The following is a 27,811-nucleotide window of genomic DNA, read 5'->3' on the forward strand; positions in this document are numbered from 1 at the left end:
GAAAATGCCTTCTAGGTAGGAACTCTGGGTGTGGAGCTGGTGTCAGCCCAAGATTCAGGGTGCAAACTGCAAACCCAGAAGAAGATTCAGGAGCTGCCATGAACCCTGCCTTGCCACATTTTGCTAACCACAGCTGCCCTGCTCCTTGGTGAAGATGCTATCCACAGAAGCAGGGTCAAGGATGCTTCCATGAGTCTGCCGTCAGCATCAGGACCCACTGCAGGTAAAATGGATGGGACTGCAGTGTGCTAGGGTGATGGTCTGTGTACCTGCACCCACACTCAGCATGCACCTTGCAGACAGTCTCTCCACACCAGCCCCACAGAGCCACACCCACCCCCAGGCAGTCTCTGCACTAAACCCACTGGCCCAGGACAGCCGTGCCCTGCGGCCTTACCTGGCTGTTTCACAGTGACTTCTGTGCGCCCAGAAACCTCCTCTGCCAGCTTGTACCAGGCGTAGTTGGGGCTCAGCAGCCACTCCTCCAAGTGGCAGTAGTAGCTGCCGCTGTCGCTGACCTTGGCTCTCTGGAAGGTGAGGCTGAACAGGCCCCCCGACACATGCCTCTCAAACTGGAGCCTGGCTCTCAGGCCCTCCTCCTCCGCGTAAGTACCGTATTTGAAGGCGGAGTTGTGGGTAGTCTTCAGGATAAGCTTGCCGTTGGCATCTGAGGGCTTGTGGACGTACCAGAGCACCGCAAAGTGGGAGTTCTGGCTGGTCTGAGACTTGACTGAGCAGTTCAGCTGAATGGGCTTGTTTTCCACCAGGGTGAGGGTCCTCTTCGATTTGCTCACCTGCAGCTTTGTCACTGCAAAGGAAAGGGGAACACAAGAATCACCACAGACTCCCAGAAACGTGGCCCATCCACCTTGAGGCTCTGAGTCAGTTTTCCTCCAGCACAGTTCCTGGGGGATTTAACACCGACTGGCTTCAGTGTGAGGAAGGCAGCACGGAGCCCAGGCCACTGCTAAATACCCTTCCCTGTCTCCTCCTTGCCATGTGCCTGGCTTAGGCCTTCACCATCTCTCCCCTATCCACTGCCTGCACAGCCCACCATCACAGGGCCTCTGAGGGTGATCCTGCTGAAGTACAAATCTAGCTATATCAGGTCTCTGCTTGAAAAGTTTAATGGCTCTGAACTACTTACGGGCTAGAGAGAAACAATTCTTTTTCACAGCACAAAGTCCCTTCAGGATCTGGCCTTCACCCAAGTGTCCTGACTCATCTCTCACGACTCACCCTCAGGCACCCTCCACAGGCGCACACCCCTGGTGCAGTTTCCCTGAGTGCTGGCCTTTGCCCTTGCTGTCCTCTCTGCCTGTCTCCTTCTGCCACCTCCCACCCTCACCCTTCTCTCCACTTATCCCTCATTCCCATCCCCCTGGGCTCCATACCCTTCCTCAGCACCCTCTATATATCTTTGGGCTGTGTGTCCTCACATCTCTCTCCCATATCCTAGATGGTGAGCTCCCGCAGGGCAGGGATCAAGCTCTTTCCACTCAATCAACCAGTATTTACGGAGTGCCCACTCAGTTTCCCACAGGATGCTAAGTGCTGGGGATGCCCTGAAGAGTAAGCCAGAGTCCCAGCCCTCATGGGGTGGAAGGCCTAGCGGACATTCTTATCGCTGCACCCCCAGAGCCTAGCACAACACCTGGGCCAGGAAAGCATTTGATCAGTGTTTGCTGAAATAGGTGAATGAGTGGGTGAGCGAATGAGAGCACATTGGAGAAACACGGCAACAGGTAATTAGAGGATGCTGCGGGGGCGGGGAGAGGCGGCTTCCTCTAGGGGAGTGAGAGAGAAGGCTGAGAAGACAGTAAACCACGGGACAAGGCAAAGCCAACTGCAATCCTCCCTTCTCCTCACTGTCCCGCTCCAAAAACAGACAAGAGGGCAGCCTGTGGAGCGCCTCCCCAGCAGCTAATTAATGACGATATTCACCTTGCCAGTGGAAAGAAGCCAAGGTCTAATGAAATCCATCTTAGGAAGGTGATTTGAGATCTCACCCACCCTATCATCATTAACCTTGGCTCTGCATTCCCCCACCCATGCCTCTGATGCTACTAAAAATGAAAAAAAAAAAAAAAACAATTCTAAGTTCCTCTTAGGGAACTAATAGCACAAGCATTGTTTCACCTCCACCACTCTCTTGACACTTAGTTTTTCCGCCACAGGGACCAAACCACTTCCCAGCTGAGAAAGAAAGCAGGGGCAAGGTGCAGATTCCACCCAGGGACAGCAACCTAGGCCTCCTCCAACCGAGCTTGTGTGGAGGGCAGGGGCAGGGGCAGGGGCAGGGCAGGGATGCCTGGCCAGGCTCCAGCACTCTGCTGGTCAGACTCTTGTCTCTTTAGTCCAGCTCAACCCCAGGAACTGCATCCAGACCCAGGACCCAGCCCACTGGTCATGACCCTGGCCTGCCAGCTGGCTTAAGCTTGGTTTGGCAGCATCAAGGGTTGATTGAGTCCCATGCATCACAGAACCAAAACTTGTGAAAGCCACAGACTGCCACTTGGTCTCCCTGTAACACACAGACAAATGTTCTGAATGGATGGAAGGATTTAGCAAGCCAAGGTGTGGCAAAGTCCAATTCCCAATGCCATGACTGAGCAACACTGCGGAGCATCTCCCGGCGGTGAATCAGACATTCTCTCCAGGAAGACTTGTTGAATTCACAAACCCACAGACCTTCTCACGCCATCAAGAACACACCAGGCACCACTTAGAGAGAAATCCTGTGTGCCACGGCCCCACCCTCCCGGGTTCATCTTTTTTGTTAGCAAGTCCAATCTTCTGCCTTCTCCCTTCTTCAAATGCAGAAAGTCCTCTAGGGCACACTAGGAATCCAGGACAGGGTTTACCATTAAGCTCCCAAGCTCTGGAAGTTAGATTTGCATTCACTTGCCAGTCGACTTTTCAGATTGGATTCCTATAATACTTGAAACAACCGGCTCCCTTTTCATTCTTTTCCAACCCAATTCACCGCATGCAAATGATATCTATATCAGTGCAAATGACACTACCTGAATTATCTGGTACTTGGCCAAAAAAACTGGGTTGTTCAGCATGGAGTAGAATGAGGTTTAAAATGTATTATTAATTGGGACTGGATTCTTTTTGCAACTGTTACTAAGGAAACCTCAATTGCTACAGTAACTGCATATGTTAAACTGGAATCCTGTGAGTAAACTTCTATTCAGTCACATGGTCTGAGAACAAGAATTCAAGGAAGAGAAATGTTCCAAAGCATTTCCATTTTTTTTCCTTCCCGTGTCAAAATATTGTGAAGTGTTGAGAAGCTTGAAAGAGAGGCATTTTTTAAATTTGGTGCATGTCTGACAGGTGGGCAAGGGGTCAGCTCCTATTCTATGCTCTGGATTTCCTCCCACATCTCCAGGGCAGGTAGGACCTTTCCTGAGGCACAGGGGAGACTGGAATCTCCACATATAATTAGGGAGCCCTCCCATGTCCTGCCAGAGCCCTGCCCTGGGTGGTGTACAGCTTGCGTGCACCACCTTCCTCCACAGAGCTAGGAGAGCCCTGCCCACTTAGAGACCACAGGTGTTTTCATCTGCAAAATAAGAACAATGTCTCTATCTCCATTAGGAGTTTTGTGCAGACTAAAAGCAATTGTCTATAAAAAGAGTTTAGCACAGAACCTGGTATATAACAAACACCCAGTGAATTTTAGCTATTTTCATTCCTTTTTGGTTTCTGTGCCTTGTCCCAAGTTCAAAGTTCAACACTTAGATTGGGAGCTGTCAAGCATAAGTGGTAATCTTCCTGCTCAAAGTGCTGTTCTCAGACCAGCAGCACTGGGAGCTTGTTAGAAATGCAGACTCTTAGGCCCCACCCCAGACCCAGTAAGTCAGAATCTGCACTTTAACAAGATCCCCAGGTGATTCACAAGTAGCTTCAAGCCTGAGAAACCCTGGACTTGGCGTGTGAGTGAATGGGCTTTGAGAGGCCATAAATGCAGACGTGAAAGAAAAGAGTGAGGCTTGGTTAACCCCCAACAGTGAATTGGCAGGAGGAAGAAAGAATCCAGCAAGAGACAGGAAGAGGGTCTGAGAGCTGCTCCTGCTCACGCCAGCAGCTGCCTTCACAGCAGCCCCCAGGGGCCAGGCCCTGCTTTGAGGGAGTGGCCCTTTCTTTCTGCAGCTGGAGAGTTTCCTTCCCAGGCTTGTGATTAAAACTTGGAAGATCTGTGTTTTGTATGGTAGGAGAGGCTGTTGCGTTTGTTACAAGCCAGGGTAGGGTGGTTTCAAGGTGAGACAACAGGAAGAGGGAAGAACTCCACAGCGGAGACCAGCAGCAGCTTTCTCAGCCAGCCTACCCTCCCTTCAGATTCCACTCTGTGCATGCTCTTCTCACTCAAAACTCATTTATTTCTTCAATAAAGGATTCCCTTATGCTCCACTATAGCTGTTACTGCTGCCTTACAACGAAGGTAATTTTTAAAGTCTTCTCTTTCTTACAAAATTCTAAGCATATGCAGGGCAGGGACTCTGACCCAATCATTGTTAAACTAATCAATGAATAGTTGAATAAATGTGGTTACTTTTTAAAAGGAGGGGCAATTCTGATTTTGATAGAAAAGAGAACATTTCAAAAGGTATGTGGCCTCTGAGCTAGGCCCTGAGAAACACGTGGAGAAGGAGAGTGAAAGGGCACGCCAGAGAGAGGGGACAAGTGAAGAAAGATGACAACTACCCTGTACACTCTATTCAAGGAGGAGCAAGTGCTCAGGTGTAGTGGATGAGGTTAGAAAGGTAAGCTTCAGCCACACTAGAAGGGGCCTGCAACTTGTACTTGATCCTGACCACCTGTGGCCCTCAGGGTGCATGCCATGGATCTGCAGATCAGCATCACCTGGGAATTTGCCAGCACCTGTTAAGTCAGAAAAACTGCGAGTAAGGCTCAGCAACCTGCAGGCTCATGAGCCCTCCAATTGATTCTGATGCACATTCAAGTTTGAGAAGCAACAGCTGTGCTGCTGAGGTGGTTGCCGGTAAGTCTGGAGAAAGCGGTTTCTGTGCAGTGGTGTGAGCAGCAGCCAGAGTGGCAGGTGCAAAGAGATGGGCACTGAGGGAGGAAGACACTGCTCTTTATTAAAGACAACAGACAGTAATGCTAGAGATAGAGGCGGCCAGTGTCTGCGGCAGGAGAGATGTTTCAAGTGGAGAGAAGCAAGTCAGATGAGAGACAAGGAAAGAATGCAGGGTGAGCTGCATGGGAAGCCAGTGGCACAGGCGCCTGCCAGTCAAACTGTTACTACCCCTGAGTCCCTCTGTCCTTAACACCCCTTGGCTCCCTGCTCTCTCCACATGACCATTCCCTATTTGGGCCCTCAATGATCTCCTTCTCAGGCTCTTATAATTGGCCTGCATATGACACTCCCTCCCTCTCAGCCTAGCCACAGCCAGGGGATTTCCCTAAATGGCAAATGGGGCATGCTACTGCCCACAGCTGCCCACCCCACAGTCCATGACAGCAGTTCTCAATAAGGCAGCTAATTGCAAGCAGGTCTCTGGTTGCCATATTGATTTGGGGAGGGGTATATATTCAATAGAATAAAGCCATTAAAGATGTAAAATCATATATGGGACAACTCCATGCAACAAAACTCTGCCTCGTGTCCTGTGTGACTTTCAAATGACATTCACGTCGGCAAAAATTATGCCTCTGAGCCTAGAACCTACTTTCACTTTACTATAATCACAATTATTTTATTTTGCATGGTTTTAATATATGCCAGGTCAGTCAAGAGAGGATTTTCCTTTGTTTTGTTCAGAATTGTAGCAAGAGTTACTCAGGACTTCAGAAACCCTGTCAGGATGGCAGTCCTGCTCATGGTGCCAAGTCTGATACGGTGACTGTTAGTGTGCATTTAGGGACAGCGTTGACTGTGACTGTGCCTCCTAGCATAGCTGTCCTGAGCATTTACACATTGAAACACATTATTTTACTATGAACTACTTTATAAAAAAAAATACTTTCTTTATCCCACACTAGGACAGTATAGCAAATTTTAAAGATATGATTAGGAATGTTATATTGTATATGAATTTCATTTCTGGGTAAAGGGAATATTATAAATTATTACAAAAATGGAGTATATGATCTGGGTATGAGCTAAAGTCCTAATTTCTGAGTTTAGGATGTTCTTATTTATTTAGCAAACTTTCATCTGGTCCTATGTGCTCAGCACTATTCTAAGCACTTTATAGATATTAACTATTTGGTCCTCACCAATCCTATGAAATAAATATTATTCCCAATTTTATAAAGACACTTGCCCAAGGTCACACAGCTGGCTTAGTGGTAGAGCTGGGATTCAAACCGAGGCCGTCTGGTCTGTCCTTGCTTTTAGCTATTACATATGCCCACCCTCACCCCATGCTCCCATGTACAAAAGGGACTTCTTGATCCCTGCCAGCTTGCCTGGGGGTGAACCCCTCCCAGACCCCATGCTTTAGTCATCTCAAGATAAGCATGCTGCTCCCACCCTCCATGACTATCTTTATTCACACTCTTCTCTGAGCCTGAAATGCTCCACTCCTCCTTCCCAACCTCCCACCCTCACCCCTACCCCATTCCCTCCTCACGCCCCCTGCCCCCTGCCCCGTGTTCATGCCCTGTGCTGGCTCTGCCTCCACACCTGTAATGCTTTTCTGCTCTCCTCTGTCCCTAGGCCTCCTGCCTCCCACAGAGCCCGCAAGGCAGGAATGTGACACACCCATCTCAGCAGCCTCACCAGCATGGCAACCTGGCACTTAGTAGGTGCTCAATGCATGCAGAGAGACAGGGAGGGAGGGGCAAGGGGAAAGCAGCAAGAGTCTGCAGGTGGAAATAGCTAATGAAGGTTACCCAGATGTGCCCTACCCTGCCTTACCTGTCTGCAGGCAGGGCAGTGACCCTGGCTCGTTGATGCCAATAACAAGTGCCCCGGTGTTACCATGACAACAGGCCTGAGGCATCTGGGAGGGGCTGGGCTCTCATCTTAGGGCTCTTGCACTCATGCCCATTCTATCTTGGCACAGACAACAGGCAGAAGCCACCTGGGATGGAAGAAGGAGAACCCCAGACTCCCCTGAAAGAAGGCAGAGGCCAGTCCTCTGAGGGATGGGGCAGTCATCCCTCAGAATGTGAAAGGAGAGCCAGTGTTCACATGCTCTGGACTCATGGAAGTCAAAGAAAAGCCCTCTGCTATCCCAATCTGCCAGGTCAGCAATAAGAAATAGAAGAAAACCGATTTGGCAACATCCAGAGGGTATTAAATATTCATCCTGAGTGCCCATCAGTAAAATCCCAGCAGAATACACCCTCTGACAAGTCAGCTTTCCACCACTGGAGGCTGTCCTCATGGGAGCTTGTTTATGGCTTTGTCAATTTTAATAGCCAAACCAAGATATTGTCGTAAACATTTGAAAAATGAGTGCTGACATTTCCCTTACTGCTTCTGTATTTAGGGATGTGTAATTGGAGGGCGTTTTGAGCTAAAGAAAATCAGAATGAAGCAAGGCAATTATGCTTTACAATTAAAAGAGAAAACTGATTAAGAGCTAACAATCAAATATGTGAACTGGCTGAAAGTCTTGCCTAAGCACCCCTTGAGGGGTCACACTATGTGATCAGTGGGGATCAGACGAAGCTAGATCAATGGCAATATGACAGTGATGGCATTCCTTGAAGATTCTGTTGGGGATGTGCATACGCAACAGGAAGCACACACAGGGCATGGTCAAATAACAGATCCACAAGTCAACTGTGCCATCCAACCAGAGATTCTGATGAATACTGATATGGGGGCAGGATCAGCAGGGACGAGTCTGGGGCACAGACCACAAAGAAGCTTGCTGTGATAAATGATATCACAGCAGTGGAAGGCTGATGGTAAATGGACCAGCATGAGTGAGTCAACAGTCCCTGGGTTCCTATTTGATTCTGATGGAATACGAATATTTAACACAATATTCTTTAAAACGGGGGTAGCAGGGGACACTTCTATGGAAGACACCAGAGCAGGGCTAAGAATCTATGTTTTGAGGGGCAATGTACGCAGGGAGAGCAAAAGAAGAGAGGATAGCGCTGGTATCCCCAGGTCTTAGAGCCACCTTGTGGCAGAAGCTGGAAGAATCAGGAGTTAAAAGAGGCACAAGATAAAACTTCTACACCATCAGCAAACTGTGTCTTGAGGAACCTCTACCAGTGTCTTATAACCCCAACTTCCAAAAAACAAATTTAAGGATTTGCTAAAGGGGATTAGGAAATCAGGAGTGGTTAACCAGAGAGAGGAAACTTTAAATACAAGCATACGGTACCAAAGAAGATTCCTGAGAAGAAAAGCACTTGTCTAGAACATATAATAATAAAATTAGGGACTTGGACTCTGGAGCCAAACTGCCTGTCTGGACTTGAATCCTGGCTCTGCCACTTACTATGGCACACTGGGCAATTTATGTAATTTCTGTGTCAGTGTCCTCATCTGTGAAGTTGGGTAAAACGGTCCCCCTCACAGCACTGCATGGATTAAGAAACAAGGAACTAAGTTATTATGTGTAAAGCATTCCCAGTGGTTTACAACAAATGCTCAGTGAATATCAGCTGCCACTGTTGTTACTACCAGTAACGCTAGTGCCAAAACTCCTCCACATCATCAATCTACAAGGAGATAATTCTTCTGTAAAGGACAGCATTAACTGAATGCAGAAAGAAGAATCTCTGATTGCATAGCCTTTAAAAAGGTCAAAGTCTCCCTACCGCAATTACTTTTAAACAAGGCACACCTGGATTCAAATCCCAACTTCCCCCACTCACTAGGTGTTTAATTTGAGGAACTGAGAACCTCTCAGAGCCTCTGTTACTTCATTTATAAAATGGGAAAGCAATATGTTCCTCCCAGGGTTGCAGTGAAGATTAAGTGAGATAATATACACCAAGTGTCCAACAGTCTCCAGCACACAGTCAGCTCTCATGTATTTTTCCACTTCTATTTCCCCAAAATGAATGCACCAGCACCAAAGTATACAGGAAAGAGTAAAAACTCTTATGAAGCTCTCTGGAAAATATTAAGTGCTAAATGCATAAATATTTAATAAAGGAGAGACAGTAACACTTAAGGGGATGCACTCTCCTGGTGCCTCAGCTGCCCTCTGGTAGTCCTGCACGGCCTCAAGCACCCACCTTTGCTCTTCCTAGCCTCCAAAGGGCCATAAAAGTATATTACTGTGCACCTTTAAGTAGAGGCCTCATAACAGCCCAAGTACAGTGATACTCATAAGTCTCCTCTGCCAACCACTGTTCATTCTCATTTTATAGTGAAAACACAACAGAAACCAACTCGAGACACCCAAGACACAAAGACAACCTCAGAGCAGATCTGGGGTCTCCCAACCCTCCAGCTACTTTACCCAGGAGGCAATTATGGTATAAAGGAAAACGTTTGCTCTATGGAAGTCAGAGATACCTGGGCTCCAATCTCAGTTCAAATCTCAGTTTTGCCCCTTAACCAGCTGGCTTGCCTCCATCAAGATTCCTGACCACTTTGAGCCTTGGTTTCCTCATTAGCAAAATAGGGATACAAACACCTACATTATTAGGTTGTTGGATAAATTTAGAAAAGAAAACATGAGTAAAGCACTAAGCACAAACCTGGCATCCAAGAGGTACTTCATACATATTTTTCCCTGTCTGCCTTTAGTAACACCATAAATTAATCCAAATAATTAGAACCTTCAATGAACTCATTCTGTATTCTTCCCTTAGGCACTCCAGTCTTAGATTCCAAGTAGTACCAGAAACAGGCAAATACTAGGGATGGATTCAAAAATGCAATGTCAGACAAGGCCTTCAGGTCAGCATCTCCTCTACCTTCTACAGCTGCAGAACCATGTGATGGGCAATGCTGCTCAGAAAACTGACTTTGAGAGCCAGAGGGGACCAAAAAAGGTGCAATTACAATCCTAATGTCCCACTCAATAACGCAGGCAAGTGGGTACCTCGACATTTTCCACAACAAGGGTTCACATAAAATGGGGTCTCTGCTTAACCTTCCATTAACCTGAAAATCCACTTAAGTAAAACAGCCTCTTCTCTGAGCCTCTTGTCAGTCAAAGTTTAGGCTCTCGTTGGCCAAGGGAACAGTCTCATCATTTATACAACTCACTTGTTCCAAATCTGGTACAGAACAGAACTCTGTTATGGGGTTGGAAGAGGTGAAGGAGAAACCCAAAGGTTACCGTTATTTAACCTCATGTTGATGAAAACAACATTGTGGCCCCAACCATCTTTGCAAAGTCAGACCCTTGCCCTTGCCTGCACAGGTATCTGTTCTAGCCGAGGCATAGGCTGGGTGAGGGAAGGAACACAGGAGCCTACCGCCTGGGCTCCACCCTCCACCAGCTTCTAACCTGGCAGGAGACAAGGACAGATGGAGGAAAACCATAAGAGCTGCATGTACTTAACTCCTCCCGCATGTCAGCGGAAGAGCCTGATGAAGGCGAGAGTGTTTGCAGAAAGCCCTACTGACTAATGCTCCCCAAATTAATGCATCCTGATGATCTGCTTTGAGACAGACTCAGCCTCCATAGAGAAAGGAGCTCAAATTCAGGGCCCATACAACTGGACAGGGCCTGGGTGCAGGCAACATTGTGGGAGAAAGACAACCGGGGTTCAAATCCTGGCTCCACCATTCACTAGGTACATGACCTTAAGCTAGTCACTTAAATCTTTCCTGGGGTTGTTGTGCAATTCTAATAGAATAACTGACCTTCAGCACCTCATGCAAAGAAGATGCTCAATAGGTGCCTATTACCCTCCCTCTTTACTCAGAATTTCCTTGTCTATGAACAGGAGACAATGATATCACTTCCACATAATTGTATGAGGATTACAGGAGATGAGGTTAAGTAAAGAAAAGGGCTTTCTTTAAAACAATTGGCCTGTGCATTTCACAAATGTCCATGTCTACAGACACACACATACACACACACACACACACACGCAAACAAACAGGTTAGGGAACTGTTCTAGATTAAAGGAGTCTAAAGAGACAGGATAACAAATGTGATGTGTGATCCCTGGTTGGATCCTAATCTGAAAGGGAAAAATAAAGGGCATGATTGGGACAACTGGGGAAATGTAGGTGATAGGACTACACTAACGTAAAACCCCAAGGGTGTGATAATGGTGCAGTGGGTGGGTAGGTTCTTAGGAGTTACATGCTGAAGTACTTAGGGGGAAGTGTCCCAATGTCCACAGCTTTGCCTCCAATGGCTCAAAAACAACAACAAACGTACACACAGAGGAAGAAAACAAATGCCGTCAGACAACAACTGGCTATCAAGGAAAGGAAATACAAGTGTCCACTGCATGATTCTTAAAACTTCCTATTGATTTGCAATGTCTCTAAATGAAGAGCTGGGAAAGGGGGAAGTGATGCTAAGGGCTCCATGCACACTTTTCTTTTTCCCTCACGTCTGCTCAGGCAGCATGGGCACATAGCCCACAGGTCCTCAGCACTCACCTGGCTGCAGCAGCCTGATCACCAGCAGGCTGGAGGTCCTCTCCGCCAGTTGTGTCCCGGTGTTGTTGTAGTTCTTCCGCCACAGCTCTGCCACACACTGGTACTTGCCTGCTTCCATGTCACTGGCTCGGCTGATGCTTAGGCGGACGTTGTTGCTGGACTCAGCCTTCTCGGTGGCAGTTCGGGTTCGGAAGCTGGAGGACCTGTCCCCCCACTGGACCCCTCCATCCCGGGTGAAGGTCACCAAGTCATGGAACTCCACCGTGCCCACCGGCTGGAACCGCCATGTCACTGACACGGGGACCTGGGCAGGGTAGTGGGGTTTGATGATACACAGCAAGTCAAAGGAGTCGCTGTAGGTCACCCCCGGTGTCCGGGAGATGGCTGTGACTGCAAAGCCCATTTCTGGAGAGAAAGCAGAGAGATTCAACCAGAGTAGGCATGTGGCTTTCTCAGGGGAGTATGACATCAGCAATGGGGCAGCTGGCAAAGCAAGCAGTGTGGAGCAGAGGCTCTCGGGGCCCCTTTTGAGTTCTCAGGCTAGTGTTGCTTTTAGTATCCTGTTGAGGCCCAGTCCAAGAGTTTCCAAGACTCCAAAGAAAGGCCCACCACAATTCCCCCTGAACAGCACTAGCCTAACCCTTCCCAATGAGATCCTCGTGCATTTGCTCCTCCCCTGGAATTAGACATCACAATCCTCTCAGGGACTGATTGCATGTAGGCAGGGTTGCTCCTAGAAATCTTGAGATTCCATGAGAAAACAGGAAAAGAAAACCCCAAAGCCAATTTCCTCCATTGCACAGGAGGAAAACACAACCACACAGCCCCAACACCTCTTTTCCTGGTCCCTTAGTGAACTGGTGCCGAGAAGGGAAGCAGATGGAGTCGGCCTCCAGTCCCTTTCTCACGTCCCTCATGAAATCCAAGAACAGAGCAGGTGGGGACCTCCAGTGGGGTGGGACAATTGTCCTAAATGCAGGGTTCTGCAGTCTCAGTGGCTGTGGGTCTCTCAATATTCCTTATTGAATGGGCAGCACTGCTAAGCTCTAATACTGACTCCTCAATATGAGTACCTCAGAGTTCCTTCAGCCTGGAAATACTGTTTAATATTCATACATTGATCACAATCATAAAGCTAACAGTAGCCAATATTTATTGAGCACTATCTAGGTGCAAGCATGGTGCCAACTGCTTTGCTCTCATCATGCTCCACTGAATCCCCAAAACAACCTTGTAGAACAGGCAGGCTTGTCATCTCTTCCTGCAGATGTAGAAACTGATGCAGAGAGAGGTTAGATAAATTGCCCAATATCAAGCATTTGGTAAGTCAATGACAGAGTTAGTCTCCAACCACATGTAACTGATTCCAGGGGCCTTTTTAGGTTACTTTAGCCATGGAAAGCATAACACGGTGGTTAAATGTCCAGACTCTGGAGCCAGCAGCCAAGCCTTTGATACTTCCCAGCTAAGTGACATTAAAGTTACTTAACTTCTCTCTGCCTCTGTTTTCCAATCTGTAAAATGAGTCTCTGTGAAGATTAAATAAATCAGTGTTTATAAATATTACAAATAGTACCTGGCACGTGAGATATACTATATTTTGTTAAATATTTTGTTAAAAAATGAAATAGAAATTTAAAAAAACTACTTTAAACACTGTAATGTGAAAGACTGGACACAGGATGAATCTTTTGGCTTTCTATGGAGAGGTTAAGTTGGCAAATAGGTAGGTACAATTTGCTGAAAACTCTGGACCTTTGATTTGGATTTCATGGGCTATCTCTATATACCCTTTAAAAAAGTTTATGACACGGAGGCCCATCCTTAAACATGAAGCATCTCTGACAGTCACTGTGCATCTGTGTGTAGTAGGTGTTGCATGAGGGTTGTGTAGGACAGAACCTCAGGGACAGGACCCACACCAGGTGCTCCTGGCCTCACACCTGAAGGGGAGAGAGCTTCCCCAAGCAAATGACTTTGTCTAGTCCTGACACAGACACATGCCACAGTCACAGAGCACCCAAGCTGCTCTAACTGAACAGCCATAATGGCCCATTGTACATTTGGGACCCGCATCTAATTATACTGATATGAAAATTCATGTGTGTCATTGTTAACTTTAGACTGAAAAGACAACCTCAATTAGTCTAGAGTGCCCTCCCATTCTTCCTTGTTCAGTCCTTTGGGCCACCTGATTATGGCTGTAACCAGAGGTATCTCAGTGGTGGAGATCAGGTGAACAGTGCTGGCCTCCAGATCCCAGGGCAGAGCCCCTCAGTGCCCCTGGCTGTGAGAACCACCAGACATATGATGAGTAAGAAAAAACTCAGGGGATAACCTGATACCATAAATTACTTCTAGAGAAACAATCCTCACTAACTCTAATCACTCATTGGACATTCCTAACCTTCCAGGATGGTTAAAAAAAAAAAAACAGTACTGGACATCCAAAAGTTGTCCCCCAAGTTCCATCTCACTGGGTCCACATAGTTGCTGAGTATGGACACAGGAACTGAGCTGATCAGGAAACGCAATCACTGGAGGAAGTTTCTAAGACAGAAATCTGAGCCATATAATTACTGCAAAAAGCAGGTCAATCTTTAGGATTAAGCTTTAGAAAACAAATGTAATTCTAATCTCAGAGGGGTAAGAAAATGGAGGACTCTGTCAAGGACAAAAACCACTCGGGGCTGCCGTCTTTACTGGAAGTATCCAAAAGCACCACCATCCCGACCTGCAAGGAAGGTGGTGACACAGTCCCAGGGAGTGGGACATAAAGTTGCTGAGGACAACCGATGTCTCCTGATAAACAGGAAGACCTGACATAACAAATTTCTTTCCCAGCAAAGTCACAGACTGGTCATTTAAAATCTAATATACTGATTATATCCAGGCAGATAAATGTTGATAGAAGCCTCTTTACCCCAGTGAGAAGCAAATCTAATCTTCCTTGGTTTTAGCAAATCTCAAGGCGTCTTTTCATTCCATGCTAATGAGGGAATAGCTTTGTTAGGTATGGGCCCCATCAGGTAGTAGAAACTTCTAGCCTTAGGCAAAGTATTTAATGTGTCTCAGTCTCAGTTTCCTCCATAAAATGAAAGTGTCTGTCACTTGGCTAGGTGGGGATTCAATGGGACAACTAAGCTTAAGTGTTAAGGATTAGCCAGGAACATAGTAAATGCTAAATAAATGACAACAGATAATTTTATACCCTTCTCTGCTCTCTTTCAGGAAGGCTGACCCCTGAGCAGCAGGGCAGGAAAGACATGCCACACAGTGCTCAGCCACTGTGCTCTCTTTAAGGTCAGGCTGGCAGTGGCCATGCTCCTCCACCTGGGGCCACCACTATGGCTGGGTGGCTTCACTAACCTGGATGGAGTTCTGATAACATCACTCTCTCCCAGCCAGACTAGGAGTAGTCACAGCTTCCAGCTATTGCTATCCCTCAGGAGCCCCATCATCCACTGTGGGTCCCTTAGTCCCTGCTAGCACTATCTTAATTAATTAAACCCTTATAAGAAACAAAATAGATATAAAGGAAAGTACTTCAAACTGTATAGGTAAAAGACTGGCCATAGTTTCCTGCTAGAACTCTGACAGACAAAAGTCATGATAAGGTGTTTGACACTGAAGCTGTCTCCATGCCAGACCCACTGCCAGTCCCACCGCTCACTCACCAAGAGCTATGATGGAGATGGGAGTGCTGGCCCCACGCTCCCCAACAATCTGCTACTCGCCATCCACCACCCGCACCCATTCAGTCACATGGCATTCATACTGGCCCTCGTCCTCCTTCCTGCTGTTGAAGATGCCCAGGCTGAATGAGTTGGGCTGCACCTGCTCCATCTGGACGCTCCCAAAGCTGCTGCGCTCCCAGTAGGACGAGCCTGGCTGCACGGTGCCATCCCGGTCTAGCCACATGATATTGCTGTGGCGGTTCTGCCTGTCCACAAGCTGCCAGATGACAGAGAAGCGACCCTGCAGCCTGCCTGCCATGCGGACGCTACAGGAGAAGCGCAGGTCCTCGCCCTCAAGGATGACGCTGGCATTGCTGGCCACCTCCACGGAGATGCTGCTCTCTAGGAAGAGGGAGAGAGAAACACCCTGGAGGCTTTATGGTCTCCACAGCACCCTCCCCACAGAGGAAACAGGAGGAGGGGTGCAAATGGAATCATATTCAGGTACGGTGAGCCTCAGAGGGTCAAAAACACTCTGACCCTAGCTGATGTAAGCCCTGGCTGGTTCTGGGCATTGCTCCCTGTGGTTTTAGATCTGATAATCTAGGATGTTCTTTGCTGTGTGCAGAGAACTGTGATAACGAGGTTCTAAGACCTGAGCCTGAATAAGAACCTAAGAAATACAACATAGTGGCATGATGATTAGGGCATAAAACAATTTATTGGGTAATCTATTCAGCTGGAGTTCAGGGTTTTTCAAGTTGAATTTTCAGCAAGAAGAGTAACTCCAAAATCCTACTTCACTTCCCTCTTCCTACCATTCGATACTACAGCAGTCAAATAAAAGCTGAACATCCATAATGTGTCATTTGAGTCCTTCAGGACAATTTAGGAAATACGAAAAAAAAAAACTGACAGTAAGTATTTGGATGATAACGTGTGCTTAAGTGTGGGTAATAAGGGAGCACAGATGGTCTAGTTTCGCAGAGTGCATGAGGAGCAGGCTTTCATTCTTTCATTAACACACAGGAAGAAAACAAAGCCAGCAGCTCGTCATCCACCACTCTCCCGCCTGTCCAGTCAGCCCTGGGGCTCCTTTGCTCTCTTTCTAGAAACATTCGGCCAATCAAAAGTTTGGGATAAGGATTCCACTCCCTTCTCTGTCTCATCTAGCCTCTGCTGCTCACTTAACTATCTGAATTCACTCAATCAAATTATTTAAACTCGACATGCCTCAGCCTCTTCTTCTGTAAGACAGGTAGAGAGCCACCTTTAATTGTAGAATTCTTTAAATATTAAAAAGTAAATGAGATGATGCGTATAGATTCACCTAACACATAGTAGGTTTTCAAAAACTGGTCATCATGATCATGATTAATTTTACTATTCCACATAACTCTTTGTTTTTATAAACATCACAGATAGCCTAATATGTTTTAATTATGCCTGTAGTATTTTGTATAATTATCTATATTGAGTTCAGAAGGTCTGTAAGTATTAAAGAACACAAAGTAACTAATTTGGCTCCAATTTTGGGGTACCACCCACATTAAATACATGCAATAATTTAAACCAATTAATTAAATCAAATCCCAGATTTTAAGAGGCACACCCAATTACCAAGAGAAAACACACACGTACACATAACAATGCATTTGAATCAAATCTTTTCTCTCCTTTATTTCCCCAACAAGCAGAAACAAAGACGAGCACTGAGCCTCAAAATGTAGCTCTTATTATAGTGAGGATGCCTGCTAGCCATTCTGGATGTGCGTGTTTTATGTGAAAAATAAAAGGTCTGGATGGGGCAGGGAATAGCAATTTTCCCAGGAGGGCAACCTCCCCCAGGAGTCATACCAGGATGATTCATAGAGATAATCAGGCTCCTGAACAGTCACCATCTATAGCACTAATGGTTAAGGGGATGCATTTGGAGACTTCCTAACTCTGTAATCCTGTGGTTCTTCCTTAACCTACCAAAGCTCCAATTTCTCATGTGAAAAATTGAGATACTAATAGTGCCTACTTCTTAGGGCATGACATTGACAGGATTAGATGAGGTAATTATTTTTCATCATCATTAATAACAATAATATTCCTCTTTAGATTAAAGACTCATCCCCACTGTTACCAATTCAAAATAAGGGATTAAAAGGGCAACTGCAGCATCAAGGAAGAAAATCCTTTCACTTGTCTTAAGCAGGAGAATGACTTGCAGGACCTCACTCTCATCCCCTACTGTCATCCCAGTGGACGCTTACACAAGTCCTGGCTCATTTATTGAAAGGGCTACTGTTTGGTGGTGCTCTGTTGCTTGAGCAAGCCTGGAAACCCACATAGTTAGAATGTGGGGCTACAAGAAGAAATGCTATTTCATTACAGCAGCTGAGGCAAAGGCAACTACAGACCTGGTGCCTCACTGCCCACTAACACTACTTATAAGAATTTCCAGGCCTGAGAAAAGGCAGCCGACAATTTTAAACTCTCTGGATTAAGTGAAAACTAGGACAGAACTAATAAAAATCTGAGTACACATTCGCAAATGAAATTTCAAATCAGGAAGTTGATGGTGTAGCACAGGCTAAGCGCAGGGCGGTGGGTGTGGAGTTAGAAGCAAATATTTCCTAATGCAATGCAAGCTCAACCACTAACTGAACCATCAGCTCTGTCACTTCCTGTGTGGTGCTCTGATTTCTTCATTCATTCGATGGATATCATATTGGCCTCTACGAGGATTTGAGAGGTGGGAGCGAAGAAGATGATATATGCAGAAGCACTTTGGTCTCTTAGGAGGAAAAGCGCCATTAAAATCCAAGGCATTATCACCATTACCGATGTGATTGTTGTTGTTCTTCAGCCGACTTATCCAAGTGGCCTTGGGACAGGATCTGGTGGTGCTGGGGGACTTTAACTACCCAGTTATCTGCTGGAAAAGCAATATAGCAGGCCACAGATCATCAAACCAGTTCTCAGAAGGGGTTGGGGGAAATCTTAGTACAAAAAATATAGGAAGTAAACAGCGTGGCTGCCCTTCACTTGATCCTTAGAAAACAATGAGGAATTAGTTGCAGATTTAAAAGTAGAGAGTCCGTGGTTAAGGCAAGCACAGACTGACAGGAAAATAGTAAAGACAGTGGGCATTTAATTCAATAATTTCAGTTGTACAGTATTCAGCGAGCACCTACTCTATGCAAAGCACCATGCTAGGCATTGCAGGGTGGAAAAGGCTAAGAAACAAAAGAATTTCAAGATAATTAGGTGGAGCGGGCGGGCGGGCTGCTGAGGACGTGCCGCCTGTGCCTCCCTCCCTGCGTGCCTCACCCCGGGTGGCCCGGGGCTGCCGCGGTGCGCGGGTGCCGGGCCCTGCCTTGCCGGCCATGGGGGAAGGGGGCGCCGTGGGGCGCCGCCGGCCCTTCCCCGGGGCACTGCGGCAGCGCTGGTGGCAGCGGCGGCAGCGCTGGTGGCAGCGGCAGCAGCAGCAGCAGCGGCAGCGGTGGTGGCCCGGTAGCGGCGGCGGCTAGGGCGCGGGGCGCGCTGCCATGGGCCTGGCCGGGCTGCAGGCAGGAAGTTGTCCAAGCCCCGCGCGGTGGAGGCGGCGGCGGCGGCGGCGGCGGCGGCGGCGGCGGCGGCGGCGGCGGCGGCGGCGGCGGCGGCGGCGGTGGCAGCGACGGCCCCAGGCCCGGAGATGGTGGAGCGGAGGGGCCCAGGGAGGTCCCGTACCGACGGGGAGAACATATTTACCGGGCAGTCAAAGATCTATTCCTACATGAGCCCGAACAAATGCTCTGGAATGCGTTTCCCCCTTCAGGAAGAGAACTCAGTTACACATCACCAAGTCAAATGCCAGGGGAAACCATTAGCCGGAATCTACAGGAAACGAGAAGAGAAAAGAAATGCTGGGAACGCAGTACGGAGCGCCATGAAGTCCGAGGAACAGAAGATCAAAGACGCCAGGAGAGGTCCCCTGGTACCTTTTCCAAACCAAAAATCTGAAGCAGCAGAACCTCCAAAAACTCCACCCTCATCTTGTGATTCCACCAATGCAGCCATCGCCAAGCAAGCCCTGAAAAAGCCCATCAAGGGCAAACAGGCCCCCCGAAAAAAAGCTCAAGGAAAAACGCAACAGAATCGCAAACTTACGGATTTCTACCCTGTCCAAAGGAGCTCCAGGAAGAGCAAAGCCGAGCTGCAGTCTGAAGAAAGGAAAAGAATAGATGAATTGATTGAAAGTGGGAAGGAAGAAGGAATGAAGATTGACCTCATCGATGGCAAAGGCAGGGGTGTGATTGCCACCAAGCAGTTCTCCCGGGGTGACTTTGTGGTGGAATACCACGGGGACCTCATCGAGATCACCGACGCCAAGAAACGGGAGGCTCTGTACGCACAGGACCCTTCCACGTGCTGCTACATGTACTATTTTCAGTATCTGAGCAAAACCTACTGCGTGGATGCAACTAGAGAGACAAATTGCCTAGGAAGACCGATCAATCACAGCAAATGTGGGAACTGCCAAACCAAACTGCACGACATCGACGGCGTACCTCACCTCACCCTCATCGCCTCCCAAGACATGGTGGCTGGGGAGGAGCTCCTGTATGACTATGGGGACCGCAGCAAGGCTTCCATTGAAGCCCACCTGTGGCTGAAGCATTAACCGGTGGGCCCCGCGCCCTCCCCGCCCCACTTTCCCTTCTTCAAAGGACAAAGTGCCCTCAAAGGGAATTGAATTTTTTTTTTTTACACACTTAATCTTAGCGGATTACTTCAGATGTTTTTAAAAAGTATATTAAGATGCCTTTTCACTGTAGTATTTAAATATCTGTTACAGGTTTCCAAGGTGGACTTGGACAGATGGCCTTATATTACCAAAACTTTTATATTCTAGTTGTTTTTGTACTTTTTTTTGCATACAAGCCGAACGTTTGCGCTTCCCGTGCATGCAGTCAAAGACTCAGCACAGGTTTTAGAGGAAATAGTCAAACATGAACTAGGAAGCTAGGTGAGTCTCCTTTCTCCAGTGGAAGAGCCGGGACCTTCCCCCTGCACCCCCGACATCCAGGGACGGGGTGTGAGGAAGACGCTGCCTCCCAATGGCCTGGATGGGATGTTTCCAAGCTCTTGTTCTCCTAACGTCTCTACAGGCGCTCACTGAAGTGTATGAATATTTTTTTAAAAGGTTTTTGCAGTAAGCTAGTCTTCCCCTCTGTTTTCTTGAAAGCTTACTGAGCCCTTGGCCCCAAGCACGGGCCGGGCATAGATTTCCTCTTCCACAAGCTGCCGCTTTTCTGGGCACCTTGAAGCATCAGGGCGCGAAATCAAACTAGATGTGGGCAGGGAGAGTGTTGCTTACCTGCCCTGCTGGGGCAGGGTTTCCTGACACTAGGTTAATTCTTTATAGAAATGTGAACACTGAATTTATTTTAAAAATAATAATAAAAATTAAAAATAATTTTAAAAAAACCACGAAAACAACTTACATGTATATAGGTCTTGAAGTGATTGAAGTGGCTGCTTTTTTTTTTTTTTTTTTGCTTTTTTTTGCTTTTTGTAGAAGAGATTGAGAATGGTACTCTAATCAAAAATAAAGTTTTGTAGTGGAACCAGAGATTACTTACCTGACATCCACCCCCATTCCCCCTCATCCTGCTGGGGTTGAAAGTTCCAGACCTGCTGTCGAGGCCTTGTGTTTGTCAGATACCCAGTGTCCTCCTGCAAGGACGCAACTGAGCTGAAGTGTGAGCCTAGGAGCCCAGGACCCCTGACCCCAGCTGCTGCTGCCAGCCTCAGAAAGGCACCCAGGTGTGCAGGGGAGCACACAGGGCCCGGCAGCCCCCAGGAATCAAGGATAGGGCTAAGGTTTTCACCTTAACTGTGAAGGCAGGAGGAATAGGTGGCTGCTTCCTCCCACCCTTCACAGAACTGATTCTCACACACTGTCCCTTCAGTCCAGGGGGCCGGGGCTCAGGAGCCATGACCTGGTGTCTCCTGCCCACCCTGGTCCCAGGTAAATGTGAATGGAGACAGGTATGAGAGCCTGTCCTCATCTTTGATTTCCCCCCAACCCCACCTCAGGCCTTACGACGGTGTTACCTAAGAAAGTCTTCCCTCCCAAACCCCCCACCCCGCTAGCCTGGTCAGTGGTCAGCAAATTGGAAGAGGATCCGATGGGAGTATAAATGTGAGACACAATGTCTTGATTGTACCTGTTTGTGGTTTAGCTTTGTATTTAAACAAGGAAATAAACTTGAAAATTATTTGTCATCATAAAAATGAAACAAATTAAAATATTTATTGCCAGGAAAAAAAAAGATAATTAGATATGTGTGTGCATGGTTTTTAACAAAATAATAATAAGCATAAAAGAAAATAATCCAGTTGATGGGAAAAGAAGAAAAGACTGACAAGAGGACCCCTATGGCTACTTTCTACTTCACACTTGAAGAGAAATATTTTAAATAGTAAAACATATAAATGAAAAGTAAAGGAAATTATTACAAGCCTCAGAGAAAGAATAGTTTTAGCAGCTGAGAAAAGGTTAAAGGTTAGTCTTAAAACTTTACCACTTGTTTAAAATTAGAGCATCATAGGTTTTTATTCTCTTTACTAAAAACAGAACTATGGGAGAATGAGATTAATAAGAATATCTTGATACTGTGAACGTTTAAACACAACACAAGCAAACACCGGTAGTTTCTGGAATCCCTAGCAATGGCCACTACCCACCCACACAAGGCCAGTCTACATGAAGGCTGGGAGCCCACTGAGGCAGCCTCAGAAATCAGCTAAGCTTAAAAGGCTATGCTCCAGGAAGATGTGAGAGGTCCCGTCCACTGACTTTTAGAAACACAATTTCAACAGGGAAAAGCCATTTAGGGAAATGCCAGCCTTTATACCTGAAAAACCCAGATGGCAAATCCTTAATAATGCACTTTATGATTTAAAATCCTCCCATAAAAGACCTGCTCTCCTTAAGTGAGATTTCAAGGCAGGCATCTATCTACCCACTTCTTCTGGGACTTGATTCCCACACAAGAGCAAACAGCTTTCTGGGATTCCTGGTTTCCCTCCAAGCTGAGCTGGCACTGCTTGTGTATGCACAGGGCTGCTAGCAATCAGATAGGCCTATGCCCAGCCCTATCTGGACACCCTGATCCTGGACACCCCTGATCCTGATCCTCTGCTATGGGGAGACTGCTAAATGTAGGCAGGTGGGCTACTACAGGGAAGAGAGGCTCAACGGTTTTTCCCCCAGCTCTGCATTAACCTCGAGGGTTCCATCTGTCTCCCCTCACCCTCACCACACTATTCTCTCTCCCCCTACCTCTCCTAAATGATGCTGAGCCAAAGGAGAAGAAAGCAGCACATCTCTCTACTTACCGAGGGGGAGGACTATGATGGGGATGTTCTTGGGACGCTTGCTCTCCTTATCAATGAATTCCCCCGTCACGGTTTTCTCTCGCTCAGTCACCCGGCAGTTGTATTTCCCTCTATCTTCCTGGCGGAGGTGGTAGATCTTCAGCACAAAGACACTGTCGCTCTCTTTGGCCACGTTAAGCTGTCCCCTGGCTTCCCGGTGAGCAAATTCGCTGTTGAGGACAGGCACAGCGTTAGGGCCTATGGTGGCGATGAGCGAGCTGTTGAAGGCTCAGGGGACAGCAAAGTAACGGTCGGGAACATTCCGAGCCTCCAGGATGCATCTGAACTCCACCGGCTCGCCCACCGTGTGCAGCCGCTTCTCTGTTTCCAGCCGAACAGTGAATTCTTTGTCTGAGAGAATAATTAAGAAAAGAGACACATTCTGGGTGAATGAGGGCCCCAGCCAACTAAACCACATTAGCACATTCCCACTATCCTTCCTCTTCTTTACAATACTAATTGCGGGGAGGACCACAGCACTTGGCTTGAGAGTAAAATCCAACTCAGACCCAGGTTATCTGAGGTCCAGAGAAACGCCTGAATATCACAGACAGAATTCAAAACTACTTCAGCCCAGACGGTCTAAGCAAACTGTTACCCCAGTTAAACCAATGGGGCTCAGTCTGAAGCTTTAGATGTCTTGCATGAGACCCCCAGTTCAGTGAGAAGCTACTAATATCACTCAAATGGTGGATTACAAATATCTAGCCTTGATATATGCACCCAGAACTCTATTTAAGCAACAGCATTATAAACATTTTCAGCAGATATTGTAAGACTTACCCCACTGAGGTCTGTGGGAAAAAATTACAGAGTGGCCTAGGTGCTGGCCCAATCCTAACAAATGCTCAAAGATTAAAATTCCCTCTCTACCCCCCGCCATGTGAATACTAGAAATAAGATGTAGCTATGACAAAACCCTAACAGAATTACATAGAAAAAATAAAAACTAATGTCTGTTCACTAGTTTACCACCTGTCAGATCAAATCTTTAGGCAGATTTCAATGGAAGTAGGTACTTTCCCACTGAAGTACCTACTAAGTACTTACTTTAGTAGGAAAGTACCTACTTTAGTGGGAAAGTACCTACAAAGTACTCACGCCTGGTTAAACCTTAGTAGGTACTTTCCCACTTAGGAAGTACTTAGTAGGTACTTTAGTAGGAAAGTACCTACTTCTGCTGAAAGCCAGACAGCCTCTGAAATGATTACTAAACCCAAGCAGCCTCCAAAGAGCTAGGTGTTTTTTAAATTTTTATTTATTTACTTATTTATTGTGACAGGGTCTCGCTCTGTTGCCCAGGCTGGAGTGTAGTGGCATGATCATGGCTCACTGCAGCCTCGACTTCCCAGGCTCCAGCCATCCTCCCACCTCAGCCTCCGGAGTAGCCACCATATCTGGCTAATTTTTGTTGAGTTTGGTGTTTAACCAGGCGTGAGGGGGTGACCAAAGAGGGGCTCATCACCACTAACAGCATCACCACAACCGGTGTACCAGTGTACAGTGGCTATTAATCCCATTAGACAGCTATCGTATCTCATAGGCACCCAGGGCAGAAGTCAGGGGGAAGAAAACGGAGTTAAGGGTTAGGGACTGGAGCTGTGACCACTGCCCAGTTCTAGCTCTGTTCCTCTAAAAAGAACACTGAGGTGGAAAAAATCTCATGGCAGAGATGTTTGAATTCCATGTAGATTCATTAGCTCTGACCTTGTCTGCCTTCCCTAGACTGGCATGTCTAGTCTTTCCCACTATCTTCAAGATCTTGCCCATTCATCCCGTCCTAGGCACTCTTCAAGCGGACGAGGTTTCTGTTTCCCCGAGAAAACATAAGAGTCACGAATGAGCAGCATCCACATTCCTCTTTTCCAGCCCCAGCTCAGCTTTACCCCTCCCACTCCTCAGGCTCTCCAGCCCCTCCCCCCGATATAGGCCAGTGTCCTGCTGCAAACACCCCTTCTTTCCAGTGACCTAACTACTTCCTCTAGCAGCCAAACTTCCTGACAGGGAAAACCACGTCATCAACTCCAGGGCCTCCCCTCCAATGAAGTAGCTGCCGTCACAGCTTCCAGCTCCCAAGAGACCAGTCTTAAGAGGCATGGATTGAAGGAAGCACATTTCACTCTGCCACCATCTGCCTGGATGAACACACCCATATGGGACAGTCCCCGTGTTATCTGCTGGATATTATCTCTCACGTCAACCCAATTAGTCATTTATAACCCGACATCAATGGCAGAAAAGCACTCCTTCCACATAAACACCACTGGAGCTGTGCAAGGGGTACCCTAGACCTCAGACCTTTCCATTGCTCCAGGTTAGCCTGGCTGTAACTCTGGCTTTCTTCTTTCAGCGGCCAAAGACTCTGCTTATCTCAGGGGAATCCCCCCATGCCTTGGTGACACCTTCATGTTCCCAGGTTGAAGACACAAGATTTACCCACATCACCCCCGTTTCTGCCCTTGGTTATGCCCAGTCAATTACATCTCTAGAAACTGACCTGTGCTTTTTCCAATACCCCTTCCACTTCATCTCACTGAAATTAGGCTTCACTGACTTAGCAAATGTCACGAATGATCCACCCTACCCCTACCCCTACCCCCATCCTAACCAAAGGCTTTCCTTAAGCAGGTTGAGGCCTCTAAGCCTGCTCTGTGATCCCTTCTCTCCTGCTCTTCTTCTTGCTGGCCTGCCCATTCTGTTCCACTCTCTCACCTGTTTCTCTGGTCACCTCTTACTGCTGCTGTTCTCCCAGGCCCTTTCCCATTTTAACCCCATGGGCTCTTCCAGGGCCCTGATCACTCTCAGGCTCGGTCTCTGAGCCCCAGACCCCTATGTCTGAGGACCCACTGGGTGTTTCGCATACTGAGCATCTCTATCAGAGTCTATCTGATGGATGGGCTCTTTCATTAGAATTTACAAAAAGAAAAGGCAGCCAATGCTGCCACAAATGCAAAGGTCCCGCATGTCCTCATTATTGTTCCTTCCCTCCCACAGTTCAAGGAACCCCCAGAGCCACAGCCCCAGCCCCTGGGCTTCTAGACAGTTGGACCCCTCCTTCCATTGTGCTCTTTATTCTTTCACCTCTGGCACCCACTGACCTAGCCTTGGCTCTTATTAGCTCTTTTCTACCTGGTCTCTTGGCTTCAGATGCAACGGATTTAATCAACCTCCAGGTGGCCTCCATAGGTTTTTCTTTCTGAAACCCTGATCTGATTGTCTTACTCCCTGCTTAAAAATCTCTACCTCCTCTCCAGCTGTCTGCAGCAGAGGTCTTCAAACTTTATGAAGAAGAGGACAAAGGAAGGGGACTTTTTATTCATATAAAATCTTCTGCTGCCAAACATAGTTGAAGCAAGGGGGGACCACCCAGGCCCTCGCATGCCTTCTCCCTGCACTCCTGGGTATGCACACATGCACATGAAGACCAACACACACCCATGTCTAACCTCCTAGGCACCTTTGAGGGGCTTCCAGGGTTCCAAGAACAGCTTGAAAACTCTTGGCCCACAGAGTCAAGCCCCGGCTCTATATCACTGCATTTGGGGCTTTGGGCTCCCTTTCCTCTCATCACACACATCTGGAACTCAACATCTGGAACTAGTCATACTTGACTCCTTTCTGCTTGCCAAACATATCAAACACTTTTGCACTTTTATGCTTCTTCTACTGCTGACTCCTCAAGCTTCCAGACTCAGTTCAAGTCAAGAAACTTATTGGTGTTCCTGGATTTGTCTTATCAACCATCCCATTCAGAGAAAACTATGGTGGCAAGAACACTTCCTATTTCCGGTATTCCCAGAGCACTCTAAACAAATGCTATCAATGCACTTAGCACATTTTACTTGTCCATTGGTTCTCAGGTCTGCCTAAGTGCAGGGACCAGTGCTAGTCATCTTTGAAGCCCTTAATGCCTATCACCATCACACCTTCAATGCTGTGGAGACTGGCTACATGTTTACTGAAATAAACTGAGAAGGGTAGAGTTGGAGATGCAACTGCTGAACCTAAACAGCACAGGAATGCAGAGTGAAGTCATCAAATTTTTTTCACTTAGTTTTCCTTTTGATGGCTTAGTCTAGATACATTTTCAGGGTAAATTCAAAAAGTTCTAATTCCAAATTGGTAAGATTAAAATAAAGAAGATTAACTGATGCAACCTAATTTAAAAGCATTAAGACTCAAAATTTGGCCCAAATTTTTGAAGTTGATCTTAAAACTATCCAGGAAGGGAAAGGATAAATATAAAATAAAGCCCCTTGGATAGATTTTTTAATACTGAAAAATCCAGAAGCAGCTAAATGTCCTACAGAGCAGATAAAGTGCTCCCTATCCCTACCAACCCCTATGGTAAAAGATTTCACATCCATTAGATGACTTATTAAAGTGATGTCCAGAGAATTGCTTCTGCCCTAGAAGCTTTGCTTGAAAAAAATGTAGATAGCAGAAGAATCACCTGGGAAGCATGCCAGAAATCCAGCTTCCCAGGTCCCATCCCAGGAGCCTCCAATTGAAGACTTCTGGGAAGAAGCCCCAAAATGTGTACTGTTAGCTGAGTCTGAGGCATTACTCTAGAATGGCAGAGAAAGTATGCAAAGACCCAGACAACTAACTGCAGCAAATGGGACAGGGAGCCCAAGAGACAGGTCCTGAAGAAGGACCCCACCTGTACTGCAACTCACCAGCTCATTTCCCACAAAGCCACACTCACTCACCAGAACCACCACAGTCCTCACTGGAAGTGAGCATCCGCACAAGGAAAGGCTTTCAGGCCACTCATCACCAACTTAGTGATGGCACAACAACCACGCTCCCATCAAAGCTGGGGGAACTGAAGGCCCATGTGAGAACCTGCCCTCAGCCCAGCAGAGGCAGCCAGCAACAGCTGTCAGCTCTGGCCTGGAGCCTGGTGGGCTCATGAGACTGGGGAGTAGAGTCTGGGGCCACAGGAGATACCAAGAGAAGTCAGGGAGGGTTTCAGCTGGCTGTGCCACCATCATTTTGCCTCAAGACAAATGATGGTGTCTAAAGACATCATGCAACCTCTTAAGGACCGCTTCCAGGCCTTCACTTAAGAAAACATCTACAGTGGAACTTGGTACTCTCAGACTGGCCTCATCAACATGCCCTATGACTCCTCTTGAGCCCCAACATAAAGTAATCTGCATTCAGCATCCTCACCTGCAAAATA

The 27,811-nt window shown here is 47.2% G+C and overlaps 2 protein-coding genes across 2 annotated transcripts in view; one reads left to right on the forward strand and one right to left on the reverse strand.

Annotated features, from left to right (window-relative positions):
- Positions 1-27,811, reverse strand: part of LOC129530464 (immunoglobulin superfamily member 3-like) — a 51,989-nt gene that overhangs the window by 7,463 nt on the left and 16,715 nt on the right. The window contains 4 exon segments of the mRNA XM_063697646.1: positions 398-808; positions 11,531-11,935; positions 15,208-15,609; positions 22,585-22,974. Coding sequence (XP_063553716.1) covers positions 398-808; positions 11,531-11,935; positions 15,208-15,609; positions 22,585-22,974 — 1,608 coding nt within the window.
- On the forward strand, positions 18,878-20,072 carry LOC129530468 (N-lysine methyltransferase KMT5A-like). The gene has a single exon (XM_055377288.2). It carries the CDS (start codon positions 18,893-18,895, stop codon positions 19,859-19,861), a length of 969 nt encoding a protein of 322 aa, XP_055233263.2. The 5' UTR covers positions 18,878-18,892; the 3' UTR covers positions 19,862-20,072.

The sequence above is a fragment of the Gorilla gorilla genome, chromosome 14, assembly GCF_029281585.2.
Source record: "Gorilla gorilla gorilla isolate KB3781 chromosome 14, NHGRI_mGorGor1-v2.1_pri, whole genome shotgun sequence".
NCBI lineage: Eukaryota > Metazoa > Chordata > Mammalia > Primates > Hominidae > Gorilla > Gorilla gorilla.